General features: G+C 30.3%; 4 protein-coding genes across 4 annotated transcripts; 3 read left to right on the forward strand and 1 right to left on the reverse strand.

Annotated features, from left to right (window-relative positions):
- Positions 1–566: 566 nt before the first annotated feature.
- LOTGIDRAFT_239635 (hypothetical protein) lies at positions 567–1,763 on the forward strand. Its single transcript, XM_009064941.1, has one exon. The coding sequence runs from the start codon at positions 844–846 to the stop codon at positions 991–993; it is 150 nt and encodes a 49-aa protein (XP_009063189.1). The 5' UTR covers positions 567–843; the 3' UTR covers positions 994–1,763.
- A 397-nt stretch (positions 1,764–2,160) lies between these two features.
- On the reverse strand, positions 2,161–4,356 carry LOTGIDRAFT_57020 (hypothetical protein; the record flags this gene model as incomplete). Its single annotated transcript, XM_009064942.1, has 5 exons — positions 2,161–2,276; positions 2,542–2,596; positions 3,093–3,278; positions 3,735–3,908; positions 4,255–4,356. Coding segments are annotated over 5 exons (633 nt in total), but the record flags the coding sequence as incomplete, so codon positions are not given.
- Positions 4,357–6,039: 1,683 nt separating this feature from the next.
- Positions 6,040–15,122, forward strand: LOTGIDRAFT_239637 (hypothetical protein; the record flags this gene model as incomplete). Its single annotated transcript, XM_009064943.1, has 23 exons — positions 6,040–6,149; positions 6,580–6,743; positions 7,130–7,301; positions 7,563–7,752; positions 8,034–8,092; positions 8,404–8,493; positions 8,860–9,006; positions 9,254–9,353; positions 9,548–9,765; positions 10,006–10,123; positions 10,262–10,317; positions 10,647–10,784; positions 10,957–11,112; positions 11,586–11,756; positions 11,929–11,987; positions 12,233–12,491; positions 12,750–12,899; positions 13,046–13,107; positions 13,347–13,527; positions 13,643–13,747; positions 14,056–14,158; positions 14,376–14,554; positions 14,919–15,122. The coding sequence occupies exons 1-23, from the start codon at positions 6,105–6,107 to the stop codon at positions 15,120–15,122; spliced, it is 3,126 nt and encodes a 1,041-aa protein (XP_009063191.1). The 5' UTR covers positions 6,040–6,104.
- Positions 15,123–15,469: 347 nt separating this feature from the next.
- Positions 15,470–17,695, forward strand: LOTGIDRAFT_176037 (hypothetical protein; the record flags this gene model as incomplete). The annotated part of the gene is made up of 7 exons (XM_009064944.1): positions 15,470–15,550; positions 15,747–15,937; positions 16,212–16,503; positions 16,650–16,720; positions 16,914–17,014; positions 17,235–17,408; positions 17,535–17,695. Coding segments are annotated over 7 exons (1,071 nt in total), but the record flags the coding sequence as incomplete, so codon positions are not given.
- Between the last annotated feature and the right edge of the window lie 343 nt (positions 17,696–18,038).

Raw genomic sequence — 18,038 nt, forward strand, 5'->3', positions numbered from 1 at the left:
GGCAATAAACCCCCAAGAAAAAAGGTTTGTATTAATTGCACCCCCACTTCATTTGTTACAAATTCAAAAATATCATTTTTTGCCGTTAAAAAATGTGTCTCAGCACCAAATCAATTCTATTTTTCAAAAATATTCTTGGGGAAGCACCCTCTCAGACGCTCCATGGAAGCTTGTGCCTATGACGCTTTTTTAATTTCTGCCTTGACAGTTGTCCCTTTATTACACGGTTCCCAACCTGGGATGTTTTCACCCCCTAGGGTGTCAGGGGTGTGGCCAAATTGTGTAGGAGAAGAATTTATTTTGAACTGAGAGAGCACATCACGTCATCACATGCTGAAAATGTGGATGAAACAAATTGGGGATGTGACAGGTCCAAGTGATTGCTCCAGGGGTGTGAAGGTTAAAATGGTTGGGAATCACTGCCTTATTAAGTCAGAAACAAATACATGTATAAACCTTAGCACAATTATCGCCTTAAAATTTTTATACACTTTCAGTTAAAATTTCTGGGATGGTAGAGTGTTTCTATTCAATATTACCTTATTTAATGATTGATTATAATTTCAGAAACGGCATGGGTATTAACACGAAACCAACAAGGAATCAATGAGGGTGAACTAGATAGAATTTATCATATGTTACGACGTTACAACATTGATCCTAACCACTTCAATACAGTAGACCAGAGTTCTTGCCCAAATTAATACTACACCATTATATCATCACTTTTTTGTCTTCTTTTTATTGGTGCCTCATATCACAATTATCCAAATACAGCAGCCATAAAGAAAGTTCTTTTCTTATAAAAATTAATCTTCGTTAGTACTCTACTGAACAATTTAAATGTTTTATACCATTTTTCTCGATTTTTTCATGAGACTGGTAAAAAAGAAATTTGATTTTATATCATCTGTTTATATTTCAAAAAGATTAGAAAATAAAATGTTGTGTAAGATATCCGTTAAAATCACAATCAATATAGCAAAATGTTGATATGCTGTGGTACCCTTTATTTAATGGTATGCGAATCAGAAGTCACCTTGTCATTCTGATAAAATAACGGATACTGTGCTGTATCAAATGAAGATGTTGTTACAGATCAACTTCAATACCGAATTTGACTAATTGCCTATTGGTATATCCTTTATCACATTTACAGTCTATAGCATGGACGTATATATTTCCATGTCAGTCCCTCTAACTAGCATCAATGATAGGGAAAACCCTTTTATTTACTGCAGGCTAATCTAATTTCAACAAAGGCTACGTAATAACACTGCATAATATATGACTGCATTGCTTTCCATGCTGATAAGAGTCATTTCAGCTTCCAGTACCAATTTTTCAAAATGGAAATCTGATGTCTGTTTTGTCATAGAAAATCAAAATAGCCGTTAGTGATGACAGTCTAAATAGAACTTTGCACAATGTTTATTGTGATTGTGTTATCATAACCTCAGACTATTGTCACTTCTGTCCTGAAGTTTTCCTAAAATTACAGAAAAATGTCTGACTCAAAATAGTAAAACTACCTGTCAGCATTTTAAACTAATATAGCCTGACATGAAACTAGTTTAGCAGATCCTCTCAAAGTCTTTAAAAACCTAACACCAGTAGACTCCAACAATACATGGAGTTAATATTATTTTTTGAACACAGTTTTAAGAAAAGTATAAGCAACATTCACAATTACATAGAGGAAAGGAAAAGAAACTTAAAAGACCCTGACTAGATAAAACACATAATATTACTGTATAATTTTCCACCGTCATTTGATTCAACTACTTCGTCATCAAATTTATTCTGATGGGTTGACAGCATCAAAAAAAGTTTCACATAAATGATACAAATTATTACAAAATTATTACAATAGGAGATACACAACTAATTTCATCCTGTTATATATTTCTGAAAATCATACCAGGTACTAACAATGTCATCACAATATTGTTCTTGTTTACAAATAATTAATTCATATTCTAATTAACTTATTGAAGTAACTAGTAACTCTCATTAAAATTGTCATACCAAAAAAATTGAACCACCTAAGACATGTTTTGGCGAAATCTTAGGATTATATTTAAAGGTGATCACATATTTTCACTCAGCACTCGTTACATCAGGAATATCGACAGAAATCTTCTGTATAATAAACAATTAATTCTGTTTAAAATTAACACTATATGAACCAGTATCAGGATTCTGTGCCAGTTGAAAATTGTCTGTAGATAATCCAAACGGCTTTAAAACTAAATTACCTAAATCTTTTAATTTACCTGAAATTTGAACAGTCAAAATCAGAGTGTTTACATAATCAATTACAACTAGAAACATTTTAACCCAATTTAAAATAATATAACATGTAAAAGACTGATTTCAATAAGGAAATAGCAGTGACAATGTGGATTAGCAATATACTGAACTATTTAAAAATGAATGAAAATGTTTAGAGTTACTCTACTCTTCAACTATATTTGATTGTTATTGGAAAGATATTTTGCCATATATGATGATTGAAATATATTTTACAACTTGTCTCACCTAACATTTCTGTCTTCATTTTCTCATTTCTATCTTTAATTTCTTCTGATAATTTCTAAAATAATCAAGATAAAAAAATATATTGAATGACCTTTGAACTATCATGAGCATGGAAAAAAATTAATTCATTTTTTGAAAGAAGAATCTAAAATCAAAGAAACTAATCTGAATAAAATCAGTGAAACCTTATATAATAGGCAATCAGATTCAACATATGTACGCAGAACAGACTGGACCATACTGTACAACTTAAAATTACAAAGACATAATAATTAGTACAAAGTTATAGCCCAACCATCTTCACAAAAGCTTTTATGTCTTATACCTAGAATTCAATAGCCACCTTTCTTGTATAACAGAAGTTTTAAATACTGCGATTTAATTGGATTGTACGCTTTGACCTTGGCCAGTGCTTCTATAGTTGCGTATCTTCCATAACAATCAGAGTCCAAAACAAGTAACTTTCTGTAGAATTTATATAGTGGTAATAGGTAAAAAATTAATACTTTATTCTGATTCAACAGTACTGAAATTGAACTTTTTCAACTTACCATTGCTGTTATTCTGGCTTTTGTTTGACTGGGATCTAACTCTACAGCTTTTTGGTTGTCTGCTAAGGCTTCATCTAATTTCTCTGTTTTTTCATATAATTCTGCTCTTCTTAATATAGCTTTAACATAATGAGGATGAAGTTCTATCGCACTACTACAATCTTTTATACCCTCTTCATTATTCTCCTAAAACATATAAACCATCATTAATTAAACTTCATATCATAACACAAATAAAACATTTTGAAATACCACAATCTGATCACTACATGATACTTAGCCATTGATGTGTTGGACAAATTGTCGTTGCTGAAGAAGTCCTATTTGCCTGGATTCCCTACAAGATTGTGAAGTTATTTAATCAAGAAAAAGTATCATCCCTTGAATGAAAACTTGTAAATATTGAGACATGTATCACCAGCTAATTGAGTGAAGAGGCAGTGAAATTTAACAGATGGACATTTTATCCCTGATAAGATTGTTCTAGATGCATTTATTAATTATTTATTTATTATTTATTTATAATTTATGAAACCAGAGATGGAAGATTTTGTTAGTAAATAGTCATGATATGTGTTCTTGAGTCAGATAACTGAATTATTTCAGTCTGTGTTATTAATCAAAACTTTAAAATAAACTTACCAGTTTCATTTGACATGCCCCTCTATTAGAAAACATTATAGATCTTTCTTTAGGAAAAGAATAGGGACATATATTTAATGCTTCTGAATATTGTTCAAGAGCTTCTGTATAATTTCCTAATCTAAATAATCTATTGCCTTCATCTTTTAATACTTGAGCTTTTTCTTTCCGTTCCTGAAATATGTTTAGTACATTATCAAAATGAAATGATTTTACAAAAATCACTCTAACTCAACCACTATAGTTGTCATATGACTATACCATTATCATAGGTGACTAAAAACTATTTACTATTTGATAATCATAAAGAGTACCATGCTATATCAAGCAGTTATGATCCACTTGTATAACTTTGTTAATTTATTGAAGGTGTACTGGAAGTCACAATAGAGTTCAATTAGATTCAATCAGCCATAGGACAAATACAAAATCAGATGAATATTGTCTATTTCATAACAATAAAGGTCTGGAAAATTAAGATAAAATAAAAAAAAATAAATAAAAAAACCATTAAACTTACCAACTTTTCATCATCTGATAAAGTTTCTTCTATTGATCTTCTATATTCTTCTTCATTAATTTCTTCTTCTTTATCTCCTATATCATCTTCTTCTTCATTATCTTCTAATAGTCTTTCTACATCTTCATTATCTTCAAATATTTCATCTACATTTTCTTTATATTCACTTTCATCACATTCATTTTTACATAATTCTTCACTGTCTTCACAAGAACTCACATTCTTTTCATTGTTTTCAGATGCATTTTTGTCTTGTATATGGTGGTGATCTGCAGTGATGAGATTTCCAACTGGAATTTTGTCTGCTTGCAAATCTTTTCTGCCAGAATCTTCTGTCTGGTTATCTAAATCTATTTCATCCTCATCAAAAGAAAAATATTCCTCTTCACTGTCCTCTTTTTTTTGATTATTTTTCTGCTCTGCTTCACTTTGTTTAGTTGTTAATTCTTGCGTTATTAAATTTTCAGCCATATCTTTAGAAATTTAAATAATTAATCAACCTGAAATAGAATTTTAATAGAATATATCCTTAGTATTAGGACTTCAAGTTAGCCTTGTATATATAAGTATTATAGTACCTTACCCCAAATCATCACTATCTGGAAATATGCATTAATAAATATTTCTGGCCTATAAGGTACAATAGTCAGTATATAATGAATACAGATTATTAGTATCATTATCAGAGTTTGAGAATGAAATAAAAACATTTTAACTAATCAAGAAAGAGAAAAAGATAGAAAGAACTATAATTTACAAGGATAACAACTCAAGTTCACATAGGATCCTTTCTACCAGCTGGTCCTTCGCCAAACCTCTGGGCATTGATTTTTCCCTGATTATCCACACCCATTCACAGCTGGGTCGACTAAAAGTATGAATAAAGATGACTTTCATATGTTGGCCGCTATTAGAACCCACAGCCACCATTACTGGCATTAGCCAGCCATGTTTTTTTATTTATCCTACCGGTATACAGAGTCAATTGGTTGTTTTTAACAAAAGGTAAGTTCAAAATTTGTGAATCTTGCATACAAAGTGCAGTCAAATTACTGGCAGTAACATTTTTCAACTCAGTAGGCCCTATTGCTTTTTACCGGCTACATTTGATTTGACTAATAATATTAATGACTTGACATAACCAAACAATCAACATCATGTAAAGAACCAACGTTTAACATTTCTATAGTCATGTGCAACAAACACAGCTGATAAGTATTTTCTTCAACTAGGTTATCCCATATCCATTTCATCATATAAATAAATGCTATTAAAAAATCTATCAAAAGGGAATTTCCAGAAAATTTCTGAGACTGAATGAAACAAAATCACCACACCGACTAGCCTATTATGAGTAATGCCAAGTAAAAACTTATAATTTTTAAACCCAGTAACTGGTATGCACATTACCCTCATAGGAAAAATTAATTACCGGTATGTGAAATAAATGTAACGAAACTAAGCCAAAATAAAAGTAGGCTAAGCAGTCAATGCACCGATTTTAGCGATACAGAGTTGTCTTTCTTTCAACGGGTTATTAAAAAAGCATCTTCCTTTAACTTGGCGAAATAACCAATTTTGTGTCTGAGTTGCTCATGATGATACTCTCATAGATAAATATTTTAATGACCATGATAGTTCTTCTTATTTAGGGACATTGATGGAAAAAAGAAAATAATTTTAATAATGTTAATAGCATTTCGTTTCTGTAAATATCGTAATTTGTTTCTACATAAACCGGATGTTAGCCGGCGGCCGCCATATTTCTTTCACAAACGTGTGCTGGTCGTAAATTTTGAATATTAATGCGAGAACGAAATCTAGTTTGAAACAAGGTCTAAAAGACAGCCATGGCAGATGCTGCGGCTAGATCGCTGCAATATGAGTACAAAGTGGTAAGTTGTTATGAGCGGACACTGGCTGAGACACTATACATCAAAATACACGATAACAAACAACATTAAACCTTTGTTTACATTTTTAACTCCTTATCATTGCCTTACCATCAGTATTACAGTAATAAGAGTATTCTTGCTCTTTGAAATTGAATCTTATGTTTATGTATCTTATGCATGTCGTATGAATAGTCCATCTCCACCATAACCGTTCAGACCATTCTCTAAAGTCTAAGTCGAAGAATATGTAGAGCTCCACACAATTTCTTCAACCACCCATTCCTTCTCCATCCAATATTTTTGTTTTCCTTTTGTCTCTTGTGCTGAAAATCTTGTGGTAAATGTTCATTATCTTTTCCCCTGTAGAAGCGTTTATATTTTATTAATAACCAATAATAATATGATATGATAAACTATCTCTTCATTGTAGAACTCTAATCTTGTACTGCAAGTTGATAGAACATTGATTGATAGAAGAGCTCGAGATGAAGCCACAGGAGAGGTTATGTCCCTTACGGGAAAACTTATTGGTACCAAGATGGGAGATAAAGCAAAAAAATCTAAGCCACCTCAAATGGAAGAAAGAAAAAATAAGTAAGAGATGCTGTGGTCATGGTTGAAAGCATTTTTCTTTGATAATCATTTAATGATTATTTTATTTTTATGTTTAGCTTACCGTATATTTCCGAATATAATGTGCACCCCTTCCTTACCCCATCAAAATATGGAAAAATTCATTTACCCGTATATAATGTGCACCCCTTGTTGACGAAAATTTGAGGTTGGAGATGGCATAACGAAACACCATAGAAAGTCCATGTTTTCCTGTCACATTTTTATGTTTATTTGAGAATATATCATTCAATTAAAGCTTGGCAGCCTAACATACCTTGCTTTTTCTTAATTATCAGAATTCTAGTTAGGACAAGAAACCACACAATATTTAAGATATGATTTGAAACCAATTTGCTATTTTGTAGACGTCATAAGAGAGATGAAGCACAGAGAGATATGATTAAGATGAAGGGTACAACATTGTTATCTGAAGGTATTGATGATATGGTAGGAATAGTTTACAGACCAAAAACTCAAGAAACCAGACAAACTTATGAAGTGTTATTAAGTTTTATACAGGCTGCTATAGGAGATCAGGTAAGCAAGAAACCCTATTTGTGTGATACAAATTTACACTATATTTTATTATTCAGATGCTGGTTTTTATCATCAGGTCAGCTTTCTGTTGTGTGTAAATATCTTATATCGTAGAAATCCAGGAATCAACTAATAATATACAATAACCTTTGGTCAGAGCTGGCATTGATTGTTACTAGAAATTTTCTTACCTTTCTCAACAATAATGAATTACTGGTGGAATTTGTTGAGTTATGTATGTTTAATAATTGTATGTTACAGCCAAGAGATGTTTTATGTGGAGCAGCTGATGAGGTATTGGCTGTTTTAAAGAATGACAGAATGAGAGAAAAAGAAAGAATGAAGGAATTTGGGAATTTACTAGGTCCTATCCCAGAAGAAAGATTTGCTTTACTGGTCAATTTGGGAAAGAAAATAACTGATTATGGTCAGGAAGAGAAAGTACAAACATGTAAGTCAACTTCCGCTGATAAAATCAATTGAAGCTAAATATACACTATATAAATTTCAAGAGACGAGCCAGTTTCTTTAGTGCCAAATGTTCGAAAATAATCCATTTAAATGTTTTAAACTGCCCTAATTTAGTTATAGAATTACTAATCTAGCCCTAATTTAGCCGTTAAGTTTTTAAATTATTTCCCTTAACAACTAAATAGTAGTGATAGGAAAGTAGGCTTTTTCTGTCGCAGCTAATTGTTACCAGCTTTGATGTGTGTATTATTTATATTATAGCTGAGAATATTGATGAAACATATGGTGTTAATGTTCAGTTTGAAGAATCAGAAGATGAGGTATTTAATATTTTGGCTTTTGTACATTTTAAAAACTTTTTTTTCTAAAAGATTCACTGGTAGAAAATCATAAAACAATTATATTACCATCTTAATATTTTGAATAAGAATGGTTTCAGTTTGATACCAGGCCAGTTCTAATATAAAAAGAATCTTATTGCGCTAAGGAAGACAGGAAGTGTCATCCAATGTTAAATATGGGAAACTTTGTCAGGATAACAACAATAACCTGTTATAGCACCTTGGTTTCTATGTTAATGTTGTTGTCATTGATATCAAAGTAATACCTAAGATATAATATTTATGTTTAGGACGATGCTGATATGTTTGGTGAAGTACAAGATGCCGATGAAGCTGATGAGGGAGAAGAATCTAATCTAGATGTTACCTTACATGCTAATGTATGTATTACTTCAATTTGAAATCATGTACTAAATATTTAGATTTACATGTATTAACCGGACATATTTTTTTGTTTTAATGAAGAAAAAAAATTATTGGAATATCAGTTCACATGTAATTATTTATAGTCAGTTCAAATATGGCCTGCAGTGTGATACCAATATTTCTTACATCCATAATTTCGTAAAGTTGAATCTATCTTAGATTCCCAAATGTCCTAATCTATGAATGTAAAGGCATTGTGTAAGTCTGCATCAAACTGTCAAAAACTGAAATTAATTTACAACTCTTTTGAGTTAATAACATCATATAAAGAAGTGTATCTTGTATTATTGTTTGTTTAACTCCATATATCTTTAATCTAGCTATCAGAAGAAGCAACAAAGTCTGATGGTGGATTACATCCCAGAGATGTAGATGCTTTCTGGATTCAACGTAAACTAAGTAAAGCTTATCCTGATGATCCTAATATGGCACAAACAAAATCTAAAGAAGTTTTAGAGATTTTAAATGTAAGTTAGGGAAAGTAACATTGAAATAAAAAATATAGGATCAAACATTATTTCTGTGTATGATTGACTTTTCATACACTGCTGCTATCCTGACTTTATGCTCTGCCATTCTATTCTAATAATCATATAAAAAAATGCAAAATTCATTAACTGGCAATACTAGTTCAATGTTTAATATATATCTTTCAATATAAAGTTATGTATAATGAGTAATTTGTTTGTTTATTATTAATTTGGTATTAATTAGACTGCTGGTGATGATAGAGAGTGTGAAAATCAACTAGTCATGTTACTTGGTGTTACTCAGTTTGAATTTATTAAAGTTTTACGTATGAACAGACAAATGAGTAAGCAAAATATGGCAATTTTGATAACATAAACCTTGTATGACTACCTTTATTGATCGCTTCTTGAAATCTTTTATAATGCTATCTGATGCTGTTTTAAAAGTGAAGTGTGGTAATTGTTCTAAAATTAAAAAGCTTTCAGATAAGATAAGGGATTTATTTTGGGATTAAGTAAAAATCTGCTTCTATTTTAGTTTTGTACTGTACTCTGTTGGCGTCTGCTCAGACTAAATCAGAAAGAAATAAGATAGAAGAGAAGATGAGAAATGATAATGAATTACGAGGTATATTATCTACACTACAAGAGACCGAAAGAGATGATATTGTTAGTGATGAAAGAAGTAGAAGACAACAAGCTAGACAGTCTAGAGTAGCAGCTGATATAGAAGCTATGGATGTTGATGATAAACCTGTAAGTAAATCACCATTTTCTGTAAATAATATTCATTTCTACTGATAAATTCTAAAATTAGATTTAGTTTTCGTGCTGTAAGTCCTAGATATTTTACTAGCTCTAACGTCATACACATCTGTTTCTACGTTCAACTTTTATTTTATTTTGAATTAAGACTTTTGAAATTATAAAAATTGATTTAATATTTGGATAATCATATGTACTGAATTAACATAAAACATCTTCCTGATATTTTAGGAACTTGGTCCAGTACAGAATTTAGATTTAGATGATTTGATGTTTGCTCAAGGATCACATTTAATGGCAAACAAAAGATGTCAACTGCCTGATGGATCATTTAGAAAACAGAGAAAAGGTAATATGAAATTCTGAAAAATGTGAAACCTTTTGCATATTAGAGACTATTCGGGTGGTTCATTGGATTAAATGCATGCTTACTTGTTAATCTAGGGGTATTTAGAATTGTTCACAATATTTAATTTATATTATCAAGGTTATGAAGAAGTTCATGTACCAGCATTAAAACCTAAACCATTTGATACAGATGAGGTACAGTTACATGTTTATATATTAGATTAGATAGTTAGATATTTTATTCTGTCCATAAATAAAACACAATGGTAGAATAACTCATGTCCACCTCAAAAAAAGAAGAAAGATAAAATAATGTCTTACAAATTTACTCCTTCCTGACCAGTAATTTGTAAAGTAGGCATTTATCTAGGGTTAGAAACCAATTGAAATCATCACTTTAGAAGATAGCAATATTGCTGTATGATTTATGTAGTTATGAGGGCTTAGGAGAAAGAGACAGCTTTACTTAGGTAAGACTTTCTTGTGGAGTGCTGTTTTTTTTCAGAAACATATTTTTTTTTCAGTCTTTGGTACCAATAGATAGACTGCCAAAATATGCTCAGCCAGCTTTTGAAGGGTTTAAAAGTTTAAATAGAATCCAGAGTAGATTATGTAAAGTAACGATGGAGAGTGATCAGAATATTCTATTGTGTGCTCCTACTGTAAGTTCTTCTTTACCAACTTCCATGTCAACTTTTTTGCATATGACACATATATTGATGAAATAGACCGTTTGAACAGTTTATTTGCCATGAAAATTTTATTTATTTCCTAAATGGACAATTTCAGAAGGTGAGCTATTATGATTTCAAAACTAATTATTTACTATTACAGGGTGCTGGTAAAACTAATGTAGCATTACTATGTATACTAAAAGAAATTGGTAAACATGTCAATCCTGATGGTACTATTAATACTGATGATTTTAAAATAGTTTATGTAGCTCCTATGAGATCACTTGTACAGGAAATGGTTGGGAACTTTTCTAAGGTCAGTTGGTACAGAATTCAATACTTTGAAAAAGATTAATTTTGAAATTTAAATTTCATAATGATATGAAAATATTTCTTTTAATTTGGTCCCATAATACCTTTTCAGAGATATTTTTGTCCAATTTCATACTCTGATCTTTGATCCCAAAAAATTAATTTGAAATCCACTGCAATATTTACTTTTACTTGTTAGGTTAAGCATGCTCACTCTTCAACAATACTGAAATACTGAATTTACTCTTCTACCAGAGATTCTTTATAGTTTATAATATTTTATAAATAATACTACTTCCTTGTTGTATTAGATCTAAATTAAAAACTAAATGTTACCTTCCAGTAATATTGGCTTTACATGTTTAAGATAATGCAAAAGATATTTTAACACTACATTCATCTAAGTAAAGGTGTTGGATGTTCATAGACAAAACAAATAAAGTAAGAATGAAATCTTGAACAACTATTCTATTATAGAGATTAAAGTCATATGGTATTAAGGTTGATGAATTGACAGGAGATCATCAATTATCAAGAGAACAGATTAGTGCTACTCAAATTATTGTATGTACACCAGAGAAGTGGGATATTATAACACGTAAAGGTGGTGAAAGAACTTATACACAGCTAGTTAGGCTGATGATATTTGTAAGTATATAACAACAAATAATGATATTTCAATTAAATTTTTTTTTTTTATAATATCCAGTAACCATTAGTAATAAATATCCATTTGCCTCCATTCACTGTCAATGACAAGTTTATTCAGCTAAATTCAGTATCAACAAATATTTGATTATGTTTAATTTTGGTTTTGTAGGATGAAATTCACTTACTTCATGATGATAGAGGACCTGTATTGGAATCACTGGTAGCTAGGTAATTACATATTTTACATTTATTGTATTCTGTCAACGTTTTGGTTTTTGTTGAGTTCTTTTCCATTATTATAGACTTTTCAAAACATGTCGTTTGCTTGTGTATGGAATCTGTATGCTTTCAATTTATATTTTTCTTTATTTGAAATGATATAATGTAGATATTTTCACTGGAACCTGTTGTTTAGATATTTTGATTTAGGAATTGTTGGCATTATAAAGGTCATGTGTTGTTATTTATTTTAGAACAATACGTAACATAGAAACTACACAAGAAGATGTCAGACTAGTTGGTCTTAGTGCTACTTTACCAAATTATGAAGATGTGGCCACTTTCTTACGTGTAGACCCAAAGGAAGGTCTATTTTTCTTTGATAATAGTTTCCGACCTGTTCCTCTAGAACAGCAGTTTATTGGTATCACTGAGAAGAAAGCTGTTAAAAGATTTCAGTTAATGAATGATATTGTATATGAAAAGGTTTTAGAACACGCTGGTAAAAATCAGGTATGTGATTTATTGATATTCTAAAGAAAAATTTGTAGGAAATTTTGATTTGTTGGTTAACTTTATGGCCAGGTTATGAGTTTGTCTCATGGTTACCAGTCATGTCTGACTATTATTATTTGAAATTAGTTACATTTTGTGTCTGATTTTGAGAAATTTTCAAAATGCTAAAATAAGGATTAACGTGGTGTCCCAAATTGGAGATTTTTCATCTGAACAATAAAAGCCTTTTTCTTTATGATCCAAATTTTGTTTTAGATCCTGATATTTGTACATTCCCGTAAAGAGACTGGTAAAACAGCTCGTGCTGTTAGAGACACATGTTTAGAAAAAGATTCACTGGGTCTATTTTTAAAAGAAGGTTCAGCATCTACTGAGATCTTGAGACGGGAAGCTGAGTTAGTTAATGTAAGTACTATATGCCCCATTGGTTTAAATAGTAGGTATGAAAATATTTTGACCTTTTGCTTTACTACCTGTGCTGTAGAAAAATTTGATTGTGTATATATATTAAAATATGATGTATTCTTTGAATTGTATAATATGTTTTGTAGAATCATGAATTAAAAGATTTACTATCCTATGGTTTTGCTATCCATCATGCTGGTATGACAAGGTTAGTAATGCATCTTTTTTCACTTAAGATGATCATCAATGACTGAATTTTCTATTAAATAGACAGATATTTATTCATAAAGAATTTCTCAATCACTTGACACTTTGACTGACAGCTAGTGCTATGTTCTACATTTATGTTTGTTCAATTCTTATATGATTCCTATTAAATGTATTTTTGAAACACTGTGTTTTAGAAATAAAGTGATTGTAAACATAAAGACCTTTATTTTTTTATAGAGTTGATAGAACACTAGTAGAAGATCTATTTGCTGATAGACATATACAAGTATTAGTATCAACCTCAACTCTAGCCTGGGGTGTTAATCTACCAGCTCATACTGTCATTATTAAAGGTACCCAGATCTATAATCCAGAGAAAGGTAGATGGGTAGAACTTGGTGCCTTAGATGTCATGCAGGTCAGTGTTTAAGTCTCAGTCTTAAAGTATATGTCATGTATTATTTTAAAGATGTAACAATACAATGATATTAAAGGTGAATTATGATAATATTTTATTATGTATTTTATTATAGATGTTAGGTCGTGCTGGTAGACCACAATATGATACTAATGGTGAAGGTATTATGATAACTAATCATAGTGAACTGCAATATTACCTTAGTTTGATGAATCAACAGGTGAGTGTCCTTCAGCTCTATAAAATGTTATGATGTAAACTATTTTAGAAGAGTGAATTTATTCTTTAACTCTACAAACGCAAGACAAAAACATTTGTGCAATATTGACCTTCAAAATTACCGGAATACCTGACTCTTAAAATGCAATATCTATAATATTTATATTTATACGATCCAAACTGCAAAATGAAACCCGAAATCCAAAACAACATTGCAACAAAACACTGGTAGCAGCCAATGAACTTTTCACTTTAGTTCAATCATAGTTGATATCCTGCTATAATGGTTGATATTTGAATTATTTGTAGTTACCAGTAGAAAGTCAGTTTATAAGTAAACTTGCTGATAATTTAAATGCTGAAATAGTACTTGGAACAGTACAGAATGTAAAAGAAGCTGTAGATTGGTTAGGTAAGTATTTTGTTTATATATGTATTCAAGAATCTGGAAATTTCCAGGGCTGAAGAAAAAATCTTTTGTCTGTATGTTTATTTTGTCCACATAACATCTTAATTTAACTAAAACTAATAGAAATAAAACTAAGGAGTAGTATACCATAAAACTGTGTCATAATCATAATATATATCACCAATCATCATATTTAGCATTATATATATTTGAATTCTAGGTTATACCTATCTGTATATAAGAATGTTACGTAATCCTACACTATATGGTATTAGTCATGATCAGTTAAAAGGTGATCCTTTATTACAACAACGCCGTAAAGATTTAATACATACTGCAGCATCTACATTACATAAACATAATTTAATACGTTACGATAAAAAATCTGGCAATTTACAGGTAGTGTATATAGTAATTAGCAGGGAATTTCAAATGTTTTAAAATGTCATAATGATAGTTTGTAGTTTGAAATGTGCCTTTATTGATGAAGTATATAGTGGAAATCAAACTCCTGTGTAGTGTAGATGTGAAAACCATGTTAAGAAATCAAAATTTTTGTTGCACTTGGAAGTGCCTTTTACAAGATCATGTAGTCAGTTCTGGTTTGGAGCTCTTGTTGCTATTATGACAATTCCCTTACTTGCCTACACTCATTAGGTATTTTCTAACCTGGTTTCTTAACACAAGAAGAGTACTAACAATGCTGGGTTATCAAATTTCTGTTTCAAAATATTATGATAACATGATAAATTTGTAATTTTAGGTGACTGAGTTAGGTCGTATAGCTAGTCAGTACTATTGTACTAATGAAACTATAGCTACCTATAACCAGTTATTAAAACCTACACTGAGTGAGATAGAATTATTCAGAGTTTTCTCTTTATCATCAGAGTTTAGAAATCTTACAGTAAGAGAGGTAAGTTTTACTGAGTTTAATTATAGGGTCGTGTCAATTCAGTTGTCCTGAAGGTTCTGATCAATGTTAATGTTAAAGAATAGACACCAATTTAATGCCAATTGACAGGGAGTTGTGATTTCAAGATAGCTATCAAAAGTATGGCATCAATTACTGTGATGTTTGCAATGAAAGAAGACGACCAACAAATTTGTTTTGAATATATTGTCATGAAATTGTAGGCTCCTGTGACAAATATTGCTTTATCAGACAGGAAATTGTAACCATAAAACTAAAAGCATTGGGTTTTAATCTTGAAGAGAGCAGAAACCTCAAATTTGAATAAGTTAAATTTTGATTATTCCATTCTTCCTGAAAGATGCTGAAGATTAAAAAGGAATAAAATTATATTATTACAGGAAGAGAAATTAGAATTGTTAAAACTGTTAGAAAGAGTACCAATACCTATTAAAGAGAGTATAGAAGAACCTAGTGCCAAGGTTAGTATACTTTTGATAAACACATTGCTATAATCGGATTAATCTCTTGAAAATATGAATGGTTATCATAAAACCATATAATGATTCAAAGTAGTCGTAATGTTAATATTATTGATCAAATTTATTCTATGAAGTCCTAAGATTTATAAAATTGTATATCTTGAGTGTATTTTAAGCACTGTTTTGTCATTTTCAGGTGAATGTTTTACTACAAGCGTATATTTCTCAACTGAAATTAGAAGGCTTTGCTTTAATGGCTGATATGGTATATATAACACAGTCTGCTGGGAGATTAATTAGAGCTATATTTGAAATAGTTTTACATCGTAGTTGGGCACAGTTAACTGATAAAGCTCTAGCTCTCAGTAAGATGGTGAATAAACGAATGTAAGATATCCATAAAATATTTAGCAGTTTTACCTTCAACTGTGAAGAACACCAAGCTTTGTCCCTTAATTCACCATGTGCACTTTTATGGATTTTGAATAAACTCATGCAATATCCATTCACAATCACTGATAAGTGTTTAGTTTCTAGCCCCATCATAGGATAACATTACTTATTACTGGAGTTATTATGTGGTACCTGTAAAAGTTTTTTCAAAATAAGACACCAATGAATTAGCTACTAAGTTATATCTTTGAAATCTGATTATTTGCAGGTGGCAGTCAATGACCCCATTACGACAATTCCGTAAAATTGGTGAGGAAGTTGTCAAGAAAATTGAGAAGAAAAATTTTCCATTTGAGAGACTTTATGATCTGGGCTATAATGAAATTGGAGAGTTGTTACGTATGCCAAAGATGGGAAAAACAATACACAAATATGTTCACCAGTTTCCTAAATTAGATTTATCAGTACATATACAACCTATAACTAGATCTACATTACGTGTTGAACTGACCATTACACCAGACTTTCAATGGGAAGAGAAGATTCATCAAAATTCAGAGGTAAATCTCCATAAATAAATTTTACTTTTACTTAATTTCTTTCCTGTGATAAATGTGTTCAATAATAATTTGTAATAGGGAATTAAAAGTGTTAATGTAAATTTTAAAATTTGCTGGAATAATAGTTTCCCTCCATTATATTTCAGGCCTTTTGGATCTTAGTTGAAGATGTTGATAGTGAAGTAATATTACATCATGAATATTTCTTATTAAAAAGGTAATAGTTGATTTGTTTTACTATGTCATTGTGTTTTTTGTTGAAATTAACCAATTCTTTGATTTGATGGTATTCTTTGTTAGTGAATTACCATATAATTACATGTACAATGTGCATTTTTTTTTTCAATCAACATGAGTAGCAGTTGTTTGAGTGTCAAAACAGTCTAAGTGATATGTATTTTTTATTTCAGTAAATTTGCCCAAGATGAACATATTGTCAAATTCTTTGTTCCTGTATTTGAACCACTGCCACCTCAATATTTTATAAGAGTGGTCTCTGATAAATGGATAGGTAGAGTTTGTTTTTTATACCGCTTTTTATTTGATATCTTCATATGCTCTTGACATTTTATCATATTTTCCTTATTATATTGACGTTTGCATTATTTTGAAAGCTTATAAAAATGACCAACTCCTATATATATTGGAATGATTGATGTTGACAATTGGAATTAATGATAATTTTTGAACAAACAGATTAAGGTCTATGACATAGGTCTTTGTATTTTTAGGATCTGAAACTCAGTTACCAGTATCATTCCGTCATCTTATATTACCTGAGAAATATCCCCCACCTACAGAATTACTAGATCTACAACCACTTCCTATTACTGCTTTACGAAATTCATTATTTGAATCCTTGTATTCTGAACGATTTCCAATATTCAACCCTATACAAACACAAGGTTAGTTAATAAATCTTTAATTTCAGTCTATAGCAGCAATGATAAACATTGAAATATTTCGTCGTTCAATGCTATATATAAAAGTGATGATATTGTTTAAGTTATGATAATGTTGTAATATTTCAGTATTTAATGCTATATATAACAGTGATGATAATGTGTTTGTTGGGGCACCAACTGGTAGTGGTAAGACAACCTGTGCTGAGTTTGCTATACTGAGAATGTTTACACAAAATCCTGAGGGTAGATGTGTTTATGTGGCACCTTTAGAAGCTTTGGCACAACAGGTAATTTGCTTAAAGATACTTGAACGTCAAGGTTTTTTTCATTCAATCTGCATGAAACTCTGTGCAAGTATGTTTGATTATATAGAATTGACCTGACTGCTATATTAATGTGTAAAATTTGTATTTTATTAGATATACAATGACTGCTATATTAATATGTTAATTTTGTATTTTGTTATTTATTAGATATACAATGACTGCTATATTAATATGTTAATTTTGTATTTTGTTATTTATTAGATATACAATGACTGCTATATTAATATGTTAATTTTGTATTTTGTTATTTATTAGATATACAATAACTGCTATATTAATGTGTTAATTTTGTATTTTGTTATTT

Source organism: Lottia gigantea, assembly GCF_000327385.1.
Source record: "Lottia gigantea unplaced genomic scaffold LOTGIsca_664, whole genome shotgun sequence".
NCBI lineage: Eukaryota > Metazoa > Mollusca > Gastropoda > Lottiidae > Lottia > Lottia gigantea.

Coding starts and splice junctions, on each gene's coding strand:
- LOTGIDRAFT_239635 (XM_009064941.1), top strand. CDS start 844: ATGTTTTATACCATTTTTCTCGATTTTTTCATGAGACTGGTAAAAAAG.